General features: G+C 45.6%; 2 protein-coding genes across 3 annotated transcripts in view; one reads left to right on the top strand and one right to left on the bottom strand.

Moving 5' to 3' along the window:
* Window positions 1-1,566, bottom strand: part of LOC135400919 (TNF receptor-associated factor 6-like) — a 38,521-nt gene extending 36,955 nt beyond the window's left edge. Inside the window, exon 1 of the mRNA XM_064632934.1 lies at window positions 1,403-1,566. The gene's annotated coding sequence lies outside the window, so the exon portion shown is untranslated. The remainder of the gene's footprint in view (window positions 1-1,402) is intronic.
* Window positions 1,553-16,993, top strand: LOC135400921 (TNF receptor-associated factor 2-like). Of its 2 annotated transcripts, XM_064632937.1 has the most exons (11): window positions 1,553-1,818; window positions 1,882-1,987; window positions 6,716-6,961; window positions 7,948-8,046; window positions 8,786-8,944; window positions 9,170-9,244; window positions 9,321-9,398; window positions 12,940-13,032; window positions 14,560-14,619; window positions 14,805-14,870; window positions 16,705-16,993. In XM_064632937.1, the coding sequence occupies exons 3-11, from the start codon at window positions 6,728-6,730 to the stop codon at window positions 16,843-16,845; spliced, it is 1,005 nt and encodes a 334-aa protein (XP_064489007.1). In that variant the 5' UTR covers window positions 1,553-1,818; window positions 1,882-1,987; window positions 6,716-6,727; the 3' UTR covers window positions 16,846-16,993. The 2 variants fall into 2 exon arrangements, with proteins under 2 accessions (XP_064489007.1, XP_064489006.1); XM_064632936.1 differs by lacking the exon at window positions 1,882-1,987 and having other exon boundaries at window positions 1,555-1,818.
* Window positions 16,994-18,147: the final 1,154 nt, after the last annotated feature.

Below are 18,147 nucleotides of genomic sequence, written 5' to 3'. Positions count from 1 at the left end.
CACTAAGTCTGCGTGCGTCGCAATGTCGTGACTTCATAAAAAGCCGAGCCTTCATGCTCTGGATTTAACAAATTATCATTACCTTACATCAAACAGCGATTTGTCGCAAACTTGTGCAATAATCTTAGTGGCAAAACCTTGCAATGCCGTTCCGAAGATTGCCCCAGATTTTGTTTTGTGTCGTTTCCACACGTTTTGACAACAAGCGACAACATGCTAACATCCTGCCACCCCTCGAAATAACATGAGTGAGGTGCGATTAGTTCGCCGCCAGTCGTTCGCTTATCAGGGCGGGATCACGATAACGGGAGGTTGGTTGGAAGTCGCGATCACTGTACGTGTGGTGCTTTTCAGCACAAAATTGCGAGCCAAAGCAGTGAGTTTTGACGTGGCGTACTGGGCCAATATTCGCCCAGTTGATGAGCATGTTTCTTTCGCTCTGCATTTGTAACAATGATTTATGAAAGCGGGTGAATGTCTAGAAGAAGAATTATCTAGAAGGACAGAAGGTACATCGTAGTTGGTACATCGTACGCTATAGCCTTTGCGTACGATACACTCTAATAACAACAACAACGATAACAAACAGCGTCGCTTATTAAAATATGAGCATTCTGTCCGCCCGATATAAAGCAACCGATCAAGCAACCAGCCGATCTTTTTTTTTTTTTTTTTTAACACTGGCTATCAAACGGTTAAGGCCCATAACGTCTGTTGCGACGTTATTATCCCTGGTGTTGCACAAATGTGAAAGCCATGTTGCACATTAAAAGGAAAAGGTCGTAGCAGAGGGTGGTTTGAAGCCGGTTTTCTCTGACACTGCTTTCACCAATAATGCAGCCGAAGCAATGTGGCAGCACTATTGCACGCGTACGCGGAACCACGACAAACACGACATTTTGACGTTGGCAACCAGGGATGTTCACAACCCGGAATGAAGGCCGGTGGTGGTGAATAGAGAGGGGGGATTTTTGTTTCCTTTTCTTTTTGTGCTAGGACGAGCGGTTTTCCTGCGCTATCTGTCCGATACAAAAGGCATAGCCACCACGATCATCATCATCATCATCATCATTTCGTCTCGGGAGGTGTTAGTGTCCCGTACAGGGGGTGACATTCTTACTTGCAGCTTTTTTTGGTCATTCTGGCAGGCGATTTTGGGAAGGAGGGGAGGCGTTGCAAGATTTTTTTGAGGTGCCTTAGATGGGCGTGGAAGGATGCTGGAAAAATCCCGGTTGGCAACACATTTCCCTGAGCTTGGTCACTGCATACACCAGCACGCTCAAGCCAAAACCAGCTTACCTACCGCGGAGCTCCAATAGCAACTAGAAAAGAGACCAGCAGAGCACAAACACAATCCTGCCTTCCTTACCCAGGAAAGCAATTGAACACTCACACGGCGTACCGTATCTTCGCAGCGTCGATTGCACAACAACGAGCAAGGCCGGCAAGGCTAGGCTAGGCGGTGTCTGGCAGCGGATAGAAGAGCGTGACTCACGGTGAATAGTCCACGCCAGATGAGCAACGTACAGGGACAAAAACAAACATAGTCGTGTTGCGAAGCGCACTTGTTGAAGTATAAAACCAGCAAAACAACAGTGGCAGAACACCGTTCTGATTTTAATGAAGCGTATTTAATACGAAACTATGCTGTTCATATCCATCCGCTAGTGTAGTGGTATACGCGGTGAGTGTGTTATTTCCTTTTTCCTCGGCTGCGATAAGTGTTCGCACTTTGGCTCCTCCGGTGGTGTGCAGCCAGTGCAGCTGCGCAGGCGGCGAGAGCAACACTGAATTTATTCGCTCTTGGAAATAGAAAAGGTGGGTTGAAACTTACCGTTCACACAGTATAGCACGGCGTAGGTAATATTGTTTCGTTTTTAGACGTGTACAGGATATTACGATGCCGAGAATCATGGGCAGTGATTATCGAATGTGGACTCTATAACGTGTGCTCCACGAGAAGGTGTCGAACGGATTTCAGCACAGGGTAAACACATTTAAGTACATCATATATTGAATAATTCGCAGCAAGACGACACACTGAAGCTTCAAGTGCCCATGGAATTACATTCATGGGTTGGCTGTCAGGTGCTCGTTGTCAGCGCAGGCGTGCACATTGCAACGTACGACGCGGCAACAGAAACAAGGAACTATATCCGTTCGTTTTTTTTTTTTTTTTTTTTGTGACGCTGTTGTGATCACAATTACAGCTGCTTGTGTGTGAAGAAAGCAATGAGCGGATGAAGGCGTCTGTTGGAATTTAGCTGTGGAAAGTGCACGGTGTGTGTGTGCTGGGGGGGAGGGGGGAGTGCCTGAGCGTCCAGACGCTATACTTTGACGATGTAGTGGGGTGGTTTTCCACTCTAGGCAGCGTCCAGAAAGGCAAACGCAAAACGTTCAAAATAATGTGACACAAGTTTCTGAGAAACAAAATTTCTTTTGCCCATCGTGTTAGGTTGTCAGGCCCGTAATACTGGGACATCAAAGCTCGATCGATTAAGTTGAAGTTTGATAGAGAGGACGAAAAAGCCGCAATGATAAGGTAGGATAAGCAGAATGATGGAGGATGACAATTGCGAGGCACTCGTTCGCATCCCCGTATCATCGTCATCGTGTATTTCTCTCTCTTTCTCTCGCATGTATGACTCCACTGGACGATATTTGTTCTTTTAAAAGGTTTGCGACGCTTCGCCATTAGTTTGGATGTCAAGTACGTTGAAATACGACAGTTGACGAAAATCCCAGCAAATGCCAGTGGCGCGGGTCGAACCTGTACACTTCTGCAATGCTGGTCAGGTAGTGCTAATGCGCTGTTTAAAAAAAAAGGTCATAGCAATTACTAACTAAAAACTAAGCAGGTACTTGTCACATCTGTTACTAGGATCTTAGTAACCGAATGTAGTAAAAGTTGTTGTAGTAGCAGTTACTAACTGAAGAATCTATATAGTAAACAGCACTACCACCTTCGTTGATAACACTGCATTTTGCTAGGTACCCCTACTAAGTGGCCAAGCAATATCTATAAAAAGCGCGACCTTCACGTAGTATATACTACTGCGTTCACCTAGTGAAGCTTCCCAAGTGTACACTGTTAGAAGAAAAAACGGCTTGTCCCAAAGCACATCTCTTTTGAGGCTGAGCCCAGTCAGCAACGAAACAGGAAAGAGAGAAAAACGACTAAAACTAATAATGGCTATCATCTCGAGAAGGGGGGGGGGGGATAAAAATAAACGGAGACGGAAGTGCACAGACTCATAGAACTGATACTGATTCAATACATCAGAAATTCTTCCGAAATTGTGAAGCCGGGAGCCGACTTTATAGGTGTGGATGCGTGTGTTTGGTTATTTCAGAAGCAAATAATGCGCTGCCATAAGTCACTCTCCTATCAATTAAAATACTACTGTATTAACGCTGTGTTTTTAAATAAAGCTACTGTTTAATTGAGATAATACTGCCTTCACCACAAATTAATAAGCACAAAATAACATATAGCAGGCATAGCAGAATACATTAGTATCCAACTGCCAACAGATCTACCAAGCAAAGCTTTCTGGCTAGGAATGGTCGCATTTACTACTTTCCAGGTCTCTTAGATAGTACTCAGCTAGTGACAAACTAGTAACGCACGTCGAAGGTTAGTAACTGCAACCGTTACTACCGTTTTACTGGTGTTTTTTCTAAGAGTGATGGGAGTAACATTTTTTGGGAAGTACCTTAGTAATACCTAGTAATTTTGTACCCAGCAATTAGGTACTTCTGTGTCATACTGAGTAGGTCTCACGTGTGTCTCCTCCCCTTTCGCATACATTCCAACGACCAACCAATGGCCCAGTGAGTTGTTCCTCCAGAATCGCCACCACGGAGAGGGAGGGGATGCAAAAAAATTTTTTTTAGGGGGGGGGGGGGTCATTATTACAGTTACGTTGTAACAGCTTTATGTATGGTTGCCGACACGCATCTAAAGCTGGTATAACAAAAGCACCCGTGTGCAGGGTACACAGAAAGGAAAAACAAGAGTGTTGGGTGCCGTAGGGGTGTGTGTATAAATCACATTACCTAATCTGCACACAGGACGTGTTATAGCTTCATCGGAAGCAGAGCCATATATTAAAAGGGAGTCTAGCCATTGGGAGGAGTCACAAAAAGAGGCTCGACCTGTCAATCACAGTTTCGCTCCTCTGATTGGTTTGCTTTTTACCAAGGGGGTCGCCATTACACCATACTGCCACCCAAAATGGCGATGAAAACAAACACAGTGAAGCGGGAATTTCGTGACAAAAAAAATTTCACAGACGAACCTGATTTTACGCTGCAAATGTACATCCTAATATAAGTTTCTCGGAAATCAGTTTCAACTTATGCTGATCCATCGATATCTAACTGAAAATAATACGTTTTGTCGCCGGTGTTAGGCCTAGTGAACACGGCGATCACAACGAAACCATAACAAAAACGGCGCTGTGCTGTACAATCTTGTATTTAATTGCTGGATTTCATGGATATAAACATTCTTGCCTCTTATATTCCAACTATTCATGTGGATTTGCTTAAAAATCATACCGACAACAGAATGTGTCAAAACTGCCGGCAGCGGTACGACGACGGAAGCAGACGACAATTCCAGACGTGCCTTACGCTCCCTAGGTGGCGCTCATCAAATTTCCACCAGATTACGAGAGGTATCCATGTCAATCCCATCCAATTCACTTGCCACCCAAAATGGCGCTGCCCATGTTGGATAAGGGGGCATTTAGTGGGGATAGGCTGATTGATAGTGCTTCATATTTCAAGACTTCATTGGTCGGAAAGCTGAAAAAGTGGGTGGAGCTTCAGGTATAGGCATGACCCATTAATGGCCAGACTCCCTTTTAATATACGGCTCTGATCGGAAGCTGTCATTTGGATAAGACATACAGCTCACGGGGTGCACCCTTTCCACTGACGAAATGCAGACTACTGCAAGAAAGCTTGTACGTTAATATAAACAGTAGTTTTAGTGTTTTTACCTGTGAGTTTACGGGTGACACACGTACCACAACGCACCACACAGAGGTGGGCAACGTCACGACGAACGCTCTGGGGGAATGTGCGTCCTGGGCGGACTTCTAAGGGATCTGTGCCGACATATGTCTGACAGCGTCTGAGGAATCCCAGGAAAACCCTGATACTGTACCGGCCGGAACCGGGATTCGAACTCGGGTACCTCCCAGTCTCAACGTCACATGGTCAGCACGCTAACCACTCAGTCACACGAGATGGTCTCTAGTGTACGCAATCTCTGGTAGCAGCAAACGCTTCCATTAACCACGCACTGTGGGGAACTCCTCTCTGTACTAATGTATAGAGAAACGGGGTCGTTGATAAGTCATAAAGTTTTACCCAGCAGATAGACAAGGACAGAAAAAAAATAAATAAAAACAGACGGGGAAGCTGCGTACTCACAACTAAAGGAAATTTTTATTGTTGCTATTTAGGTGTGCTAATGCTATTTAAGTGTGTCAACAATAAAAATTTCCTTTAGTTGTGAGTACAGGTTCGGACAAAAGTTTACGGAACACGCGAGCGGCGTACTTTTTCTTCGGCGTGACACCCTAGCGGCCGCCGGAAGCGGGTGAGTTCACTGTTTCGGAGGGGTGGAAGGGTGCGCTTTTAGCGACACAGAGTAGTATATAGCTTCCCTCCGAGGCACACCTAAGCGATATCGGAACTACCACTTCAGCATAACGTTGGCTACCACCACCAAGCGGGACGCCTTAACCCACTCGGCCATGCCGCTTGTTTTAAGCGAACCATTTTCTTTTAACGAAATGCTTGCTTGAATTCGTGTCATGCACTGGATATAACCTATCACTCTAGTCTTAACTGATAACAATTTTTACGTCGTTAATACATCGTTTTGGCTCAATGATAGTAGATGTAAACAATGGGCATAAATGGACATGGGTGATGGCACTCTTTGGCCAATAATCGTTCTTGTGCCATAAAAAAAACAAAAACAAACAAAGATCGTTTCGGCGCATTATATAGCCCTTGTCGCTGCTGCACCGCAAAAAACCCTAATCATCATCATCATCATCGGCGTGAGCTTCCACTGATTTTCTGAGACTATAATTGTTAAAAACGTAGATGAAAGCGCTCTCGATTTACATGCAGTAGGATGGTCCTTCCCGAGCGATGGAAATATTAAACTAATGGTATCTTCGAAAGCGGTACCAATGCCAGAGCGCTCCCGGCTGAACTGAGAAAGAAACAACTGCCAAGGCTGTTGTCAGAGATCCCCGTTTTGACCAGTCGAATATAGAGCGATCTGTTGCTGCAAGTTGAGGATGCCATAAGTCACATCCATTCCTGTTATGTTACACGCTGCAGTAGAAATCATTCAAGCTACGGCTATATAAAAGGCACCGATTGAAATACTAAAGTGGGTACACTAAACCTGTATACTAAATGCATACTAAAATGTGTATACTAAAATGCACGACCATCTGAATGACAAAAAAATTATTTCTTATGCCTCGGCCTGCTGCGACAGCGGAGCAGGCATCGCGTTACTTATAAAAATTGTTTCATTATTAATAATACGAATACAAACATCGAATACACGCATTGTTAATGACTCAAAAGGACGCTAAGAGCGTGACTGAGATGTAATCGCGTAGAACTGCTGTTTCTGGAACAGCAGAGGTCTTACGATGATGCATGAAATTTACAGGCACTTTGGAAAATGGCAAGAGAACACTTGCTTGTGCGCGGCGTCGACTGCTTCCCGAGTTCACTCAAGGTACCGTTCATGCAAGCTGTGCCCGACAACCTGCGATGTAAACTCTGCCGGAATGTTTCGACGCGCATCGTGATGGATACCGATGATCACACTTACTGCCAAGATTGCATCAATATGGTGGACGAAGGTGGCACATTTAGATGCGTTGTCGACGATGTAGTTGAACACATTGCGACGGTGAGTTGTATATTTCAAAATACACTGTCTTCTCCTAACTCTCTAGGAAAAAAAAAAAGAAAATAAAAAGAAAAAAGGGAGTCGAGCAGAGTCATTTCAGCTTTTGACGCCCTTTTCGGCGACAGCATCCTCGCCACTTTCTGTACTCTCTCTCCCTTGTACTTGACTCTCCTGGCGCCGGTTCGTAAGGAGGAATATGCGCAGAAGATTTCTTTTCTCTCTCTCTCTCTCTCTCTCTCTTTTTTTTGCCAGGAGCATGTTATCCAAGAGGAGACAGAATCAGGTGATCTCTGACACAGTACATCGACCCCCATTACTACAGTTGCAGCGAAGGGTTCTAAGTTAACCATGACCAGTAACATAGCCAGAAGAAATATTATTTCGGGACAGGTCCTTCGGAAGCTTTACATGGAGGAAAAGGACTTCACCCTCGTTCTCCCTCTCTCTCTCTCTCTCTCTCTCTCACCACTGCGCTACAAAAGCTACAAAAGGTATTCTTCGAGGGGAGCGGGGTTAAACCTCCGAAATTCTCCCTCTGCCCTCGCCACTGACCCTAACTAGGACAGGACGGCGCTGCCGATATGCGTGAGCAATACCAATACAGCTCGATTATGCGTCCGAGTAGCTCCCCCAAAAGACAGGGCTCCACGTCAACCTATCCAGAGAATCAGATAACCTGACGCCATGGAGGTCATATGACTCCACCAGAGTCGCTGTAGGTGAGCGACTCCTCAACGGAAGAGAATTACTCGACTCCAGGAGGTTGTAGTCTGTCAGGATCTGACCTCCCCCAGGCCCCCCAAAAGGAGAATCACCTGTGTCCTCTTTTTTTTCCTTGTAGAGTAGTATGCTTTCGTATAGTTGAAGCACAGGTGCGCATAGGGAGGTGGACCTTCCGTACATGCATGTACTATATATTTGCCTTTTAGATGGTGAGCCCGCGAGATTGGTTTGTTCCAATTTAAATACAGTGTACTTGATCTCAGTTGCGGACATGCCCCGACGCGTGGAAGAAGATACTTGGTCTCACAGTCAAATGCCCCAAGAGTAATTGTATGTATCAAGCTACACTCCAGGATTTGCAGGTACGTTTACCACGCTGAGAAACCATCCATCCGTTCAGAGTGTTTTCTCTTGGTCAGGGAAAATGCATGTGAAATGTGAGAATGCATGTGTTGTTCTACATGACGTGATGGTTCACGATCTCTTTTTGTACGCAGTTGTTGGGCGGTTCTCATACCGAGCAAAACACAGGCATGTGCGGGAGAGTTACATAGATGTTTTTCTGTGGGGAGGGGAGGGTGATGTTTGGGGAAGGTGCGGTCAGCCTGTTTATGAGTGACAGCTCGGTGCGAGGGAAAAGGGAAGTGTGAAAGAGGGAGGGGAAAGATGATGGTACAGGAGAGGGAAATGTGTGATGTCCCTCTTGCTCTAGAATTCGTGTAGTCTCGCAGAAATACCCACTATAGAAAACATGCGAGCATCCCTCAGTAGCCTTCATTGGAGCCTTCATTGAAGCTATTACATCAAACTGTTTTGGGCGAGGCTCATAAGCAGCCTCTCAATATTATTCTTCCATGACCGTTCAACCAACCAACTTATTTTTTTTCCGGCGCGTCCGGCACCTTATCGGGTGATGTGCGCCTCAAGTCGTTCACATAGCCGGTGCTCCAAGAAAACTCAACACCTTATTGAAGGGACTTTGGGCTCATCAATATAGACATCGACTCTCTGAACGTCTTTTCATACCTTTAGTTTCATGCTTTTCAGCTCTTGAAGTCATGACCACCATCCGTTCGTAACAGTGTGGTACGTTTCTTTCAGGTACATTACCCCAACTGTAGAAGTGAGGGCGTACGGTGTCCTCTGTGCAACACATGTGTTAGTGCAGAAGGTTTGGCTCTGCATACAAATCAGGAGTGCCCTCAACGTGATCTCGAGTGTCCCTTCTGTCAGAAAGAGCAGAAGGCATGCACGCTTGACGTGAGTTGGGAAACTGATACCGTTAATCAGATAAATTCATTTGCAACAAAATAATATGCAGTTCCCTATTTTGTTATTAACGTGTGATGTGATGTGATAGAGAATAACATAGTTTACATCAAAGTGCTACACAGGACATGAATGCAATATTAAGAGGTGCAAAGCGAGGCTCGGCACCTTGGAAGCGCACAAGGGATGTCATTCCAAATGAACCATTGTACACAGGAACACATGGAAGCCTGCGATCAGAGGCCTGCGACATGCGAACATTGCCACACAGATTTCGAGACATTTTTAGAGGCAAGTCTCGAGACATATATCAGCACTGCAATTACTTAGATTTTGTAATTGCTGGAAGTTGCTTAAAATTTTGTAGGTCAGGGACTTCCATTATGCTGTATGTCCAAGGAAGCCCATAGGATGTCCTTACACGAGATTTGGATGCAAGTTCGTGGTAAGGACCCCTTCCCGTCTGCGCTTTTTCTTTCTCGCTTTTCAGCTGGTACAGAAGTTCCCCCTTTTGTCAGTAGTCATATGAGAGTTAGTACTAACAGCAAGGGCATAGAGTGTGGTATGCATATATATTTTTGCCAAAGCTTATAGGACTATTCAGCTATTGAGTTATTTCGGTACCTCTACGGTTGCAACAAGTCGCAAATTTGAGCACGTTCAGCAGGAACACCACGCTGTGTAGGCCGAAAGGAGGCAGAACTGGTCCTGTACTTCAATAGGCTGACACAACAGTGGAGCTAAGGCGGACTCATACGCGACCTAGTTACGTTCGCTTCCAGCGAAGGATGGCAGCACCGTCGGAAAATTGTTTTCTTTGCTTTGCTTTCCTCCCGTGATGTAATCGGCGTCAGCGTGCAGAACATGGTAGCAAACTACAAAACCAGGGGTAGTTGGTTGAAGTAGATATTTGAGTGAAAACTGCAGCAAGGGACGCGGACAACAAAAACATAGCCGACAGGAGACCTGCAGACTCGCAAGTAGAGACTCCATCTGCCAGTGCATTGTAGGGATTGTTCTTGTTGACCGAGATTCAATGACACTAGCGTAATTGGGAAGAGATCTGATAAAACTGTTCGGGAAGTTCTAGAGGCGTTCCACATCAGTTTACCGGGCAACATGTACATCAGTGCCTTAGAGTGCCACTCCGGAGTCAGAAAACCGCATTTATTTTATTAGGCCATGAAAACAAGGTGCGTCTAGTATTCTACACGCGAAATTTCAATCCTGTTTACGAACGTGGTGCATTTCTGACAATTTTTGAAGGTCTGCCGAGCCTCCCCAAGTTTCGATGATGCAGGAGCGGGTGACGTAATCCTAAGCCCACAAATTGCAATGATGCCATGTTCTGGAAGCGACACTCGGCTCCTAGCAACGACATCGGCGTACGGGGGAGGTCACGTGGTGGAGAAGTCACGTGACACTGATCGATAGAGGGGAAAATGGGAGAGATGTCTTCTCCCTCGTTTGTGTTCTCTCTCACGAAGGTGGGAGCGGTCGGATGATATGTCACGTGGGGCTCCGCGAACGGAGTGCAAAAAGTGAGCCCCTGGAAGACGCCAAGGACCGCAACGCTGCCAGACGAAAGCTGGGTGCTCCGTCGGAGCCTAACATGACGTCACAGTTCTCAAAAATAAAAATTAATTTTATCTAGCTTTCGCGATACGTAGAGCCAAAATATTTTGAAGGAATGTAAAGTGAGACAAAGAGATTTCCGAAACATAACTTTCGTTACGATTCTGAATACACGAGATTTAGTCCGTAGCGGTACATAACTCAGCTGGAAAAAGATTTCCTTGCTTGCTAAGATGATACATGGGAATACGTTGCTAAGACTATATGTGGTAAAGCTTCTTGTTACTGCTCCACGTGCTTTATTGCGGTTGGTTGTGGAACTTGTGTACTGTATATATTGTTTCCTTCCATTAAACTTCTGCTAGTTGCGAGTCTACAGGTCTCCTGTCGCTTATGTTTTAACCTGGTTGTCCGCGTCCCTTGCTGCAGTTTCCACCAAATATGTACAAAACAAGTATTTTCATACGCAGGGATCTGAAAACTGCAGTAAGTTTGTCGATTTCGTTGATTGCAATCAATTCCTAGACTGTTACTTTAGGGAATGAAATCATTTTGGCCCAGATATCGCGGCCATGCGTGCCAAGAGAAGCGATTTCGTTGCATATCCCACAGACTCCCATGTATTGAAAATCTGACAAACTTTAATTCACCAAAAATCAGTGGATCCCTTCAGGACTTCAAGTAAAAACATGTCATTCCCTAGATAAACTCAGAGCAGACTTGTACATATCTTGAGTACGTACTCAAATTACAGTATGTTAAATACCTTTTCCGGTATTTGGTGCTCTCCTTAATACTTTTGCCAACAAATACTTTTAAAGTACTCAAAATACTTCTTTCAGTATTCGCTAGTCAGTGCTCAAAATACTTTATTTCCTCGTCACGCCGTACCCAGCACGCCTTCAGCTCACTGGAACTTTCCCCCTGTTGTCTTTTTGTTTTGGGAATTCGCGCATCTGTCATTTTTCCTCCTGTACAATAGGCTTGTCGCACGCTTGGCCTTGCTTATCAATAGCCCGACCCCTTCGTCAGAAAACGGTTCCTACTCATATTGCCAGGTGAATCCCCAGGGAATTAGGTACAAGAGAGTCCCGGCATTTATTTCCTTGGTCATCAAAGCAATAAACACGCGCCAGAAGTTGAAAGAGCCGAGCTGACATACGAGTACAGGAGGGTTTACGAAGTTCTGGGTTAGGACATATCACCAAAGTTTACTTGAGCTCACCGAAGTTCACCAAGTTACTTGACACCAAGACGTTGCAAATAAGATATGCCTAAGTATGGCGGATGAAGTTTATTCCTTTCATTTGTACGGCCACGTTCAGAATACGCGTTTCACTTACTTCGAATGCTAAAGTGCCTTTTAGAGTACCTTAAATACTACTACTAGTACTACTCTACTCAAATTACTTTCAGTTTTGAGTATTTTTACTCTATTTAAAATACTTTTTAGGCGGAGTATTTAGTATCTTATTTTAAATATTTTGTGCAGTATTTGGTAAATGTCTGATTCAGAGGAACACGCCTGTGTCTGTTTCGTGTAGAAATTTAGCGTGATTTACGAGAACAAAAATTCCCCATAGACTTTCTTAAGAAGTGAGTCCGCCTTTATGGCAGGCAAGCACCCATATGAAATCAAGCACTTACCATCACTACCGCGACCAGAAGGAAGACGATTTGTGAGTGCTGCTGAACACCACAGTTTCGCGTTCTCTGTGCCAGTTGCAGTAGTATGTAATATCAAACAGTTTCACGCATGCCGCATGTTTCACTGCACTTACACCTCTTCCACCGCATAAGGCCGAACGTTGCCTTTACACCTGCCTTTAAACACCGCCTCGACTCCACCTCGTCTTCCTTCTGCCCCACTTGTGGAATGCATAGCGACCTCTGCCTCGTCATCTTGGCTTGTGGGGAATATCACCAAGAGCGTGTACCCATGGAACTTGCTTTTCGAGGTATTGACAAACGGCCGTTCATCTTCTCGAAGATTCTTGGACCGTGGTCGAACACTGCCTACCAGATGCAAGGCCTTCGTAGTTCTTGCGCTTCACCAGTCTGGCGACGGATCTCTGAAAGATCCCATCCCCCCATCATCATCCCCTCATCCATTCTCAATGAGCAATAGGGCAGTGAATCGCCCACTTCATCATCATCCTATGTATGTGTGTGTGTACACTTGCACATTTTATGTAGGACATCTCTGGAATTTGTAGTCAAATCTCCTTTTGAATGGCTTGTGAACAGTGCCCACTCTGTTGAAATCAGCCAATACAATTTCTGATGCTTTTCCTTGTCTTCTATGTAATGCCGCTGGAGACGCATTGAAGTATCATATGCACTCAACAGACAGAGCGGCGACGAACAAAAATGCTCGATTCAACTTGTTTAATGAAATATCATGTATGCAGGGTATCAGAGAAGAAGTCGATGCCCACACTAGACAGGATCAGCATATCAAGATGGTCATAGACAATTTTGAGTGCCAACGACGCGAATTAAGGGTAAGTAAAAAAAATTATATATTCACTTGTGAATGGCCCATGAAACCTGCTTTTGTCAGTCTAATGTGAAGAGCCGTTTCAGTAGAAACTTTGATTCCCAAATTTGTAAGTTCCACTATTCGCTGCGAGATCGACCCATAGGGAGCGACACCATCCACCAAAAATAGTGGCACAATCATTTCCACAAAAGAGATTACGTTCTTGTTAGAACGGCAATGGCAGGGAACACGCCGAACCCTATCGTCAAGTAAGGGCGCTCTGCACATGAGGAGGGAATTGGCGCTGTGGACTCGAAACGAACGAAAGTTATCAGGCGACGTGTTCTTCCCGCTTCTCGCCCACCACAGCAAAATATTACCTCGAACCGGTCTTCTCGTGATGTCACATGTTTATAAACAAAGGGTCTTCTATAGCCATCAAGTAGATCTCTGTGGGCGTCAATTCGCTTCATTTTTCGCCGACCCGAGCTCTACGACCTCTTATCAGTATCATAGATCATTGGGATACACACGATTTGAAATTCAACTCATAGTATGGGAACGTCCCGCTGCAGAAATACGTGAGGAGGTGTGGGTTAGAGAATGGTGACATGTCAGGGAAGGTCGCGCGAGCCTATGAGCCTTAGTGTCCAGTCCGGCACTGCGGTGCCGCCACTGGCCGTTCAATGTCTTCCCCGCCCCCAAGTCATGCATCGGGCATTCCACGCCATTGACATATCTGGGACATCGAATCATGCCTCAATTTCTGATGCATAATGTGATCACGAAGAAAGTGAAACATAGGTTCTCTTCTTCGCTCATTCATTTTTTCCCTTGTCGCTTCATCATTAATTCAACAGACCACTGGTGGTCGCTGTGCAGGTAACTGTAAGCGCTCCGAAGTATCCCGCTCAGCAGCGGATCCACATGGGTGGGGGTTCTGCGAACGCCCCCTACTAAACCAATAGGCTTCCTCCCCTTCCCCTTTGATCTGGGTTCGGCCCTGATCCTGCTCCACATTCGCGAAACTACAATCTTCATTTTGCTATTCTTTTCTGTGCAATGCAATCTTTCTGGTTTGGACGGATCGTTCGCAGTCCCCACAATGCAACTACAAGTACTGTTCATACTATAGTCGTGTTCAACTTCAGATAAAAAGAAATCTAGTCCATCAACTACATATGCCATTGAGATAAGGAGACGCAATAGCGCGCCAGGAGAAATACTGCAGCGCAACCATGCGCCATCAGTGGGGAAGCGCACTTTCTGCCACAGTGTAGTGTCATGCGGTCAGTCTTAAAAGCCAATACGGAATCAGGGTGAGTGTGGTGGGCTACATTATCTGGCGCAGGAGGAAGCGTGACCTCTCTGTGCCCAGCCATCCTACCTGCGGCGCAGTAATATTTTGAGAGCTGGCAGACTGGATTTGTTTTCCTTTTTAGGATGCACACGACTATAGAGGAAACCGAAGGACAGACAAAACAAAAGATATCCTCAGATACAATTCAATTCCTCTGATCCGATTTTGTATAATTACTGTCATTCGCAGGAAGTGAAGGATAAATTTGAGCAGCTACAGACACTGGTCAGGAACCTCGAAGAAAGTCGGGTAAGGAACTTGATATTTGAGCATTGAGTGAGCTCCGTTGTTCAGGAAATTATTTGTTGGAATGCCTACGCTGCCTTGTTGAATTTCCGAGACTGCGCCAATCCTGCTGCAATTGAATTAGTTATATGTTGTACACGGGTAACATCAGTACATCCTGTCAGCTAACACGTGTACTGTTCATTCAGAGCGAAGATCTGCAACACCGGTTGAGCCTAGAAGACGAACTGAGAGCCGCCAATAATGAGATCAAGGTGAGTGTAGTGAAAGCGCACCCGTTACTTATTCGTTGCAGCTGGGGCATTGCGAGGCCTAAAACAGCACGAAAGGCATCTCGAACTTCTATTTTTTACTGCGGGATAAGAACATGCTAGGGAGTATTAGAACAGCGTTTGTTGTAAACGGTATATCGGACGCAACCAGTCTGTCCGCGCAGCTCTTATAAAATTGCGTTTCCGTGACGTAAAGCTGCTGGCTTGCGCCCGTCGCCTGCAGCGCCGCTAGAGCGGAACGCGCCTATTGGACAGCGTCGGGCACGGTGATCCACGCTCTCCAACAGATGCTTTCAGATTATTTTCCTCCACGCATCAAGTTATCTCTACACTGAACGAAATTAGCCTTCCTGTCTTGTCACATAATAAGTCCGTCCGTTGTAAGTTAGCAGTTGTGGTGCATACTTCCTGTCGTCCTCCTCTTATGGCTGCTTGTTTTTGTGAGACTACGTACCCACTACGCCGCACTTCAACCCTTCTGAGCAACGCAGAGCCGCAAAGCGAGCTTCGCGTGGCCCCGCGCAATTTCCAATAAATAGCGAGCTCGCTCAAAACGCGAAAGCTGACTTGACGTTCTGGGCATGTGCAGTGGCGATAATGCTATTTCTCGCGCACACAAAGCTCCTGAGTCCGCTATTCTAAAATTCCCTACTACCCAAAGACGCTATCATGTAAAATATTTACTTTGGGAACCCGGCACTTCCTGAGAAAATAGACTACTTCAGAAATTCGCATAGAGCTCAGCACAGTTTTGAATTATGAGAATCTGGTCATTAGAAAGGGGGAGAAGGTCTCTAAACTGTTTCTGTTCCTCCTCTCTCGGCTCATTCTTCACGAAGTGTCAAGATCAACGAAAACGAAACGTGAAGGACTGTTCTCCCTTTTTCATGACAGTAATCACCAGGGGTATAACGCATGCGCAAGGATAGCACTGGGATTTACTGGAATCTTCTATTGGTGCACAAGAGCGCGCGTTTTTCTCCCAGCTCCTCCTATTGTGGCGTCACATCATGCTAGCACTTCTATTGGCTGCTGAGAATGTTTTGCTTAGGCGAATTAGCAAGGCTACTGGTCGACTGCTGTGTCTGGTGCTTGTGCTTCCTCCCTGCAGGGAGGAAGCACAAGACAGAAGACACGTGTGCTATCCTTCTGTCTGACTTGAGCGGTAAGCAGTTTTCAGCGTGCTCCTCCGGCTAGACGGCGCTGCGCTTTCAATATATGGCAGCGTCCACGATGAGCGATGCCTCTGCTATACGTTGTAATGTAATGCTGCATATCAATACACTTCAATATTCAGCAAATAGGTCACACAGAAGACCTCGGCGACTCTTCATAGGATAAAAGGCTGTTCTTAGGTGGTATTGCCAGAACACTGCAACGACGGTTTTGCATGCTGCTTACGTCAATTTACAGTTTATTATCCTTCATGCGCGGGGGAAAAAGCACTAGGAAAGCGTCATCACAAGTCGTGTAAGCGTAAGGCTGTATTCTGCATTGCTCCCAGCAGGCCTCACCACCTCCCTGTCGTCTCTTTCTCCCCTCTTTTGTCCCAACAACCCTGTCTGTGTTTGATCCCGTTGTCCGCTGGGTTACCAAGCGGAGGTAAAAGCACGCCATTAAGCGCGGATCGTGTACATCATGAATCCAGAGGTGGCAGGCGCGATCTGTAAACGTAGTATGTACCGTGTGTGTATGTGCAGAGTCATGATAAAGAAATCGAAGGAAACTTTTGTGACGCGAAAGTTTTGGGGATTAGTGACAACTATCTGTGAACTTATCACTGATCATACTAACATCGATGATTATTACTGATCAGGCGCTGAAGCAAACCGTCGACAGCTACTTCAAGAGAGGTGAGGACACTGATGTCAAAGTGCAAGAGCTCTATCAGCGGATAGACATCTTCGCGACGCCAATGGGAGAACTGCTAAAAAACATCGCAGCGCAGAACTTGTAGCAGTGCTGTCACAGTTCACCTCTTTCTTTTTCTCCCCCTTTCTTTTTTCCATAGCGTTTGGTACACATTTCGACTGTAAGCCTATACTTCTGCTTCGTATTTTTTCGTTTTGTTATAGAATTGCGCAATAAATTCCATGGAAAACATGGTAGAATGTGCAGTTTATTTGTGTATATTTCACACCACCTTAACCGTGCGTTCACACAAGTGACATTTCCCAGAGCACTATAGAGCAGATGATGCACAGAACGTCATAGCTTTCTGCTGCAACGTGAGCGCGACGTCCCAGCGTCATGTGCGGGAAACATGCTGTAGCTCAGCCACAAGATATTCCGTAGCACACGACAAGGCCGATGGTGTCGTCTGCTATTGTGCGCAGTACAACTCTACCAACGGAAGACGCGGCGGAACATTACAAGTTCTTCTTATTATTTTTGCTCGTTCGAATGCACGGAATAGGTGCCGTGACACCTCGAGAGATGTACTAGTTGATTACATCATGCACTCGTTGTACTGCGAGCATGAGTACTGAGGAAGAAATAATTATTTTCTACGTATCATGCTTGGCGGGATATAAACCCTTCAACACAGGTATGCGTCAAGCTCTGACATCAAAGGAACGAGGGTCTCGGCCATGCCCAATGGTAGTGGTAAGCGCATTACCATGCGTTTTGGATCATTTTCAGCTTGTACTGCCACTCCACTCCACTCCGCCTATAGCGAAAGGTGAGCCGACGGATGCCCGTATGGCAAACCTAGCTCATATACTTTTTTTGTGTGTGTGCGTAAATTAGAAGGCTCCCAAGGTGCTCGTCATCAAAATTTGTTCCCCTGCTTGAATACTTTTTTGAAGGCTCCCACAGTGTTTCTGCGCGCCTCCGATGCAACTGTTAGTGTTTTGTAGGACTTCCTTTGTATCGAACTGCCGCATAAATAGAATGTTCTCCGGTCCTGTTCACTTCGTTTTACCGAGGCAACAACAGCAACTCTAATGTGAGATGATGAATGGGAAGTTTCATCGCCAGGGGCGATACTCTACCCCATTGCTGGTGGTGGTGAGGGGGATAAAATAATGAGCCCCTTCATAATAAGGATTGAAGTCAAGTTTATCGACGCTTTACTCTTGTCGTGCATTCGATTCGCATTCCGTATCGAATCAATGATTATCAGTGCTTTTTTCTTTCTTTTTTGCTTTTACAGATTTTACCAAAAAGATGTCAGCACTAATGCCATTGCTGCATGCGAGGCAGCAGAATTGGAGGCAACCATTATTCGAATCCGCTCCCTCATTTTTAAGAACAA

Source organism: Ornithodoros turicata, chromosome 7 (genome assembly GCF_037126465.1).
Source record: "Ornithodoros turicata isolate Travis chromosome 7, ASM3712646v1, whole genome shotgun sequence".
In the NCBI taxonomy this organism is placed as follows: Eukaryota; Metazoa; Arthropoda; class Arachnida; order Ixodida; family Argasidae; genus Ornithodoros; species Ornithodoros turicata.
This window is presented reverse-complemented; position numbering and strand designations above follow the sequence as displayed.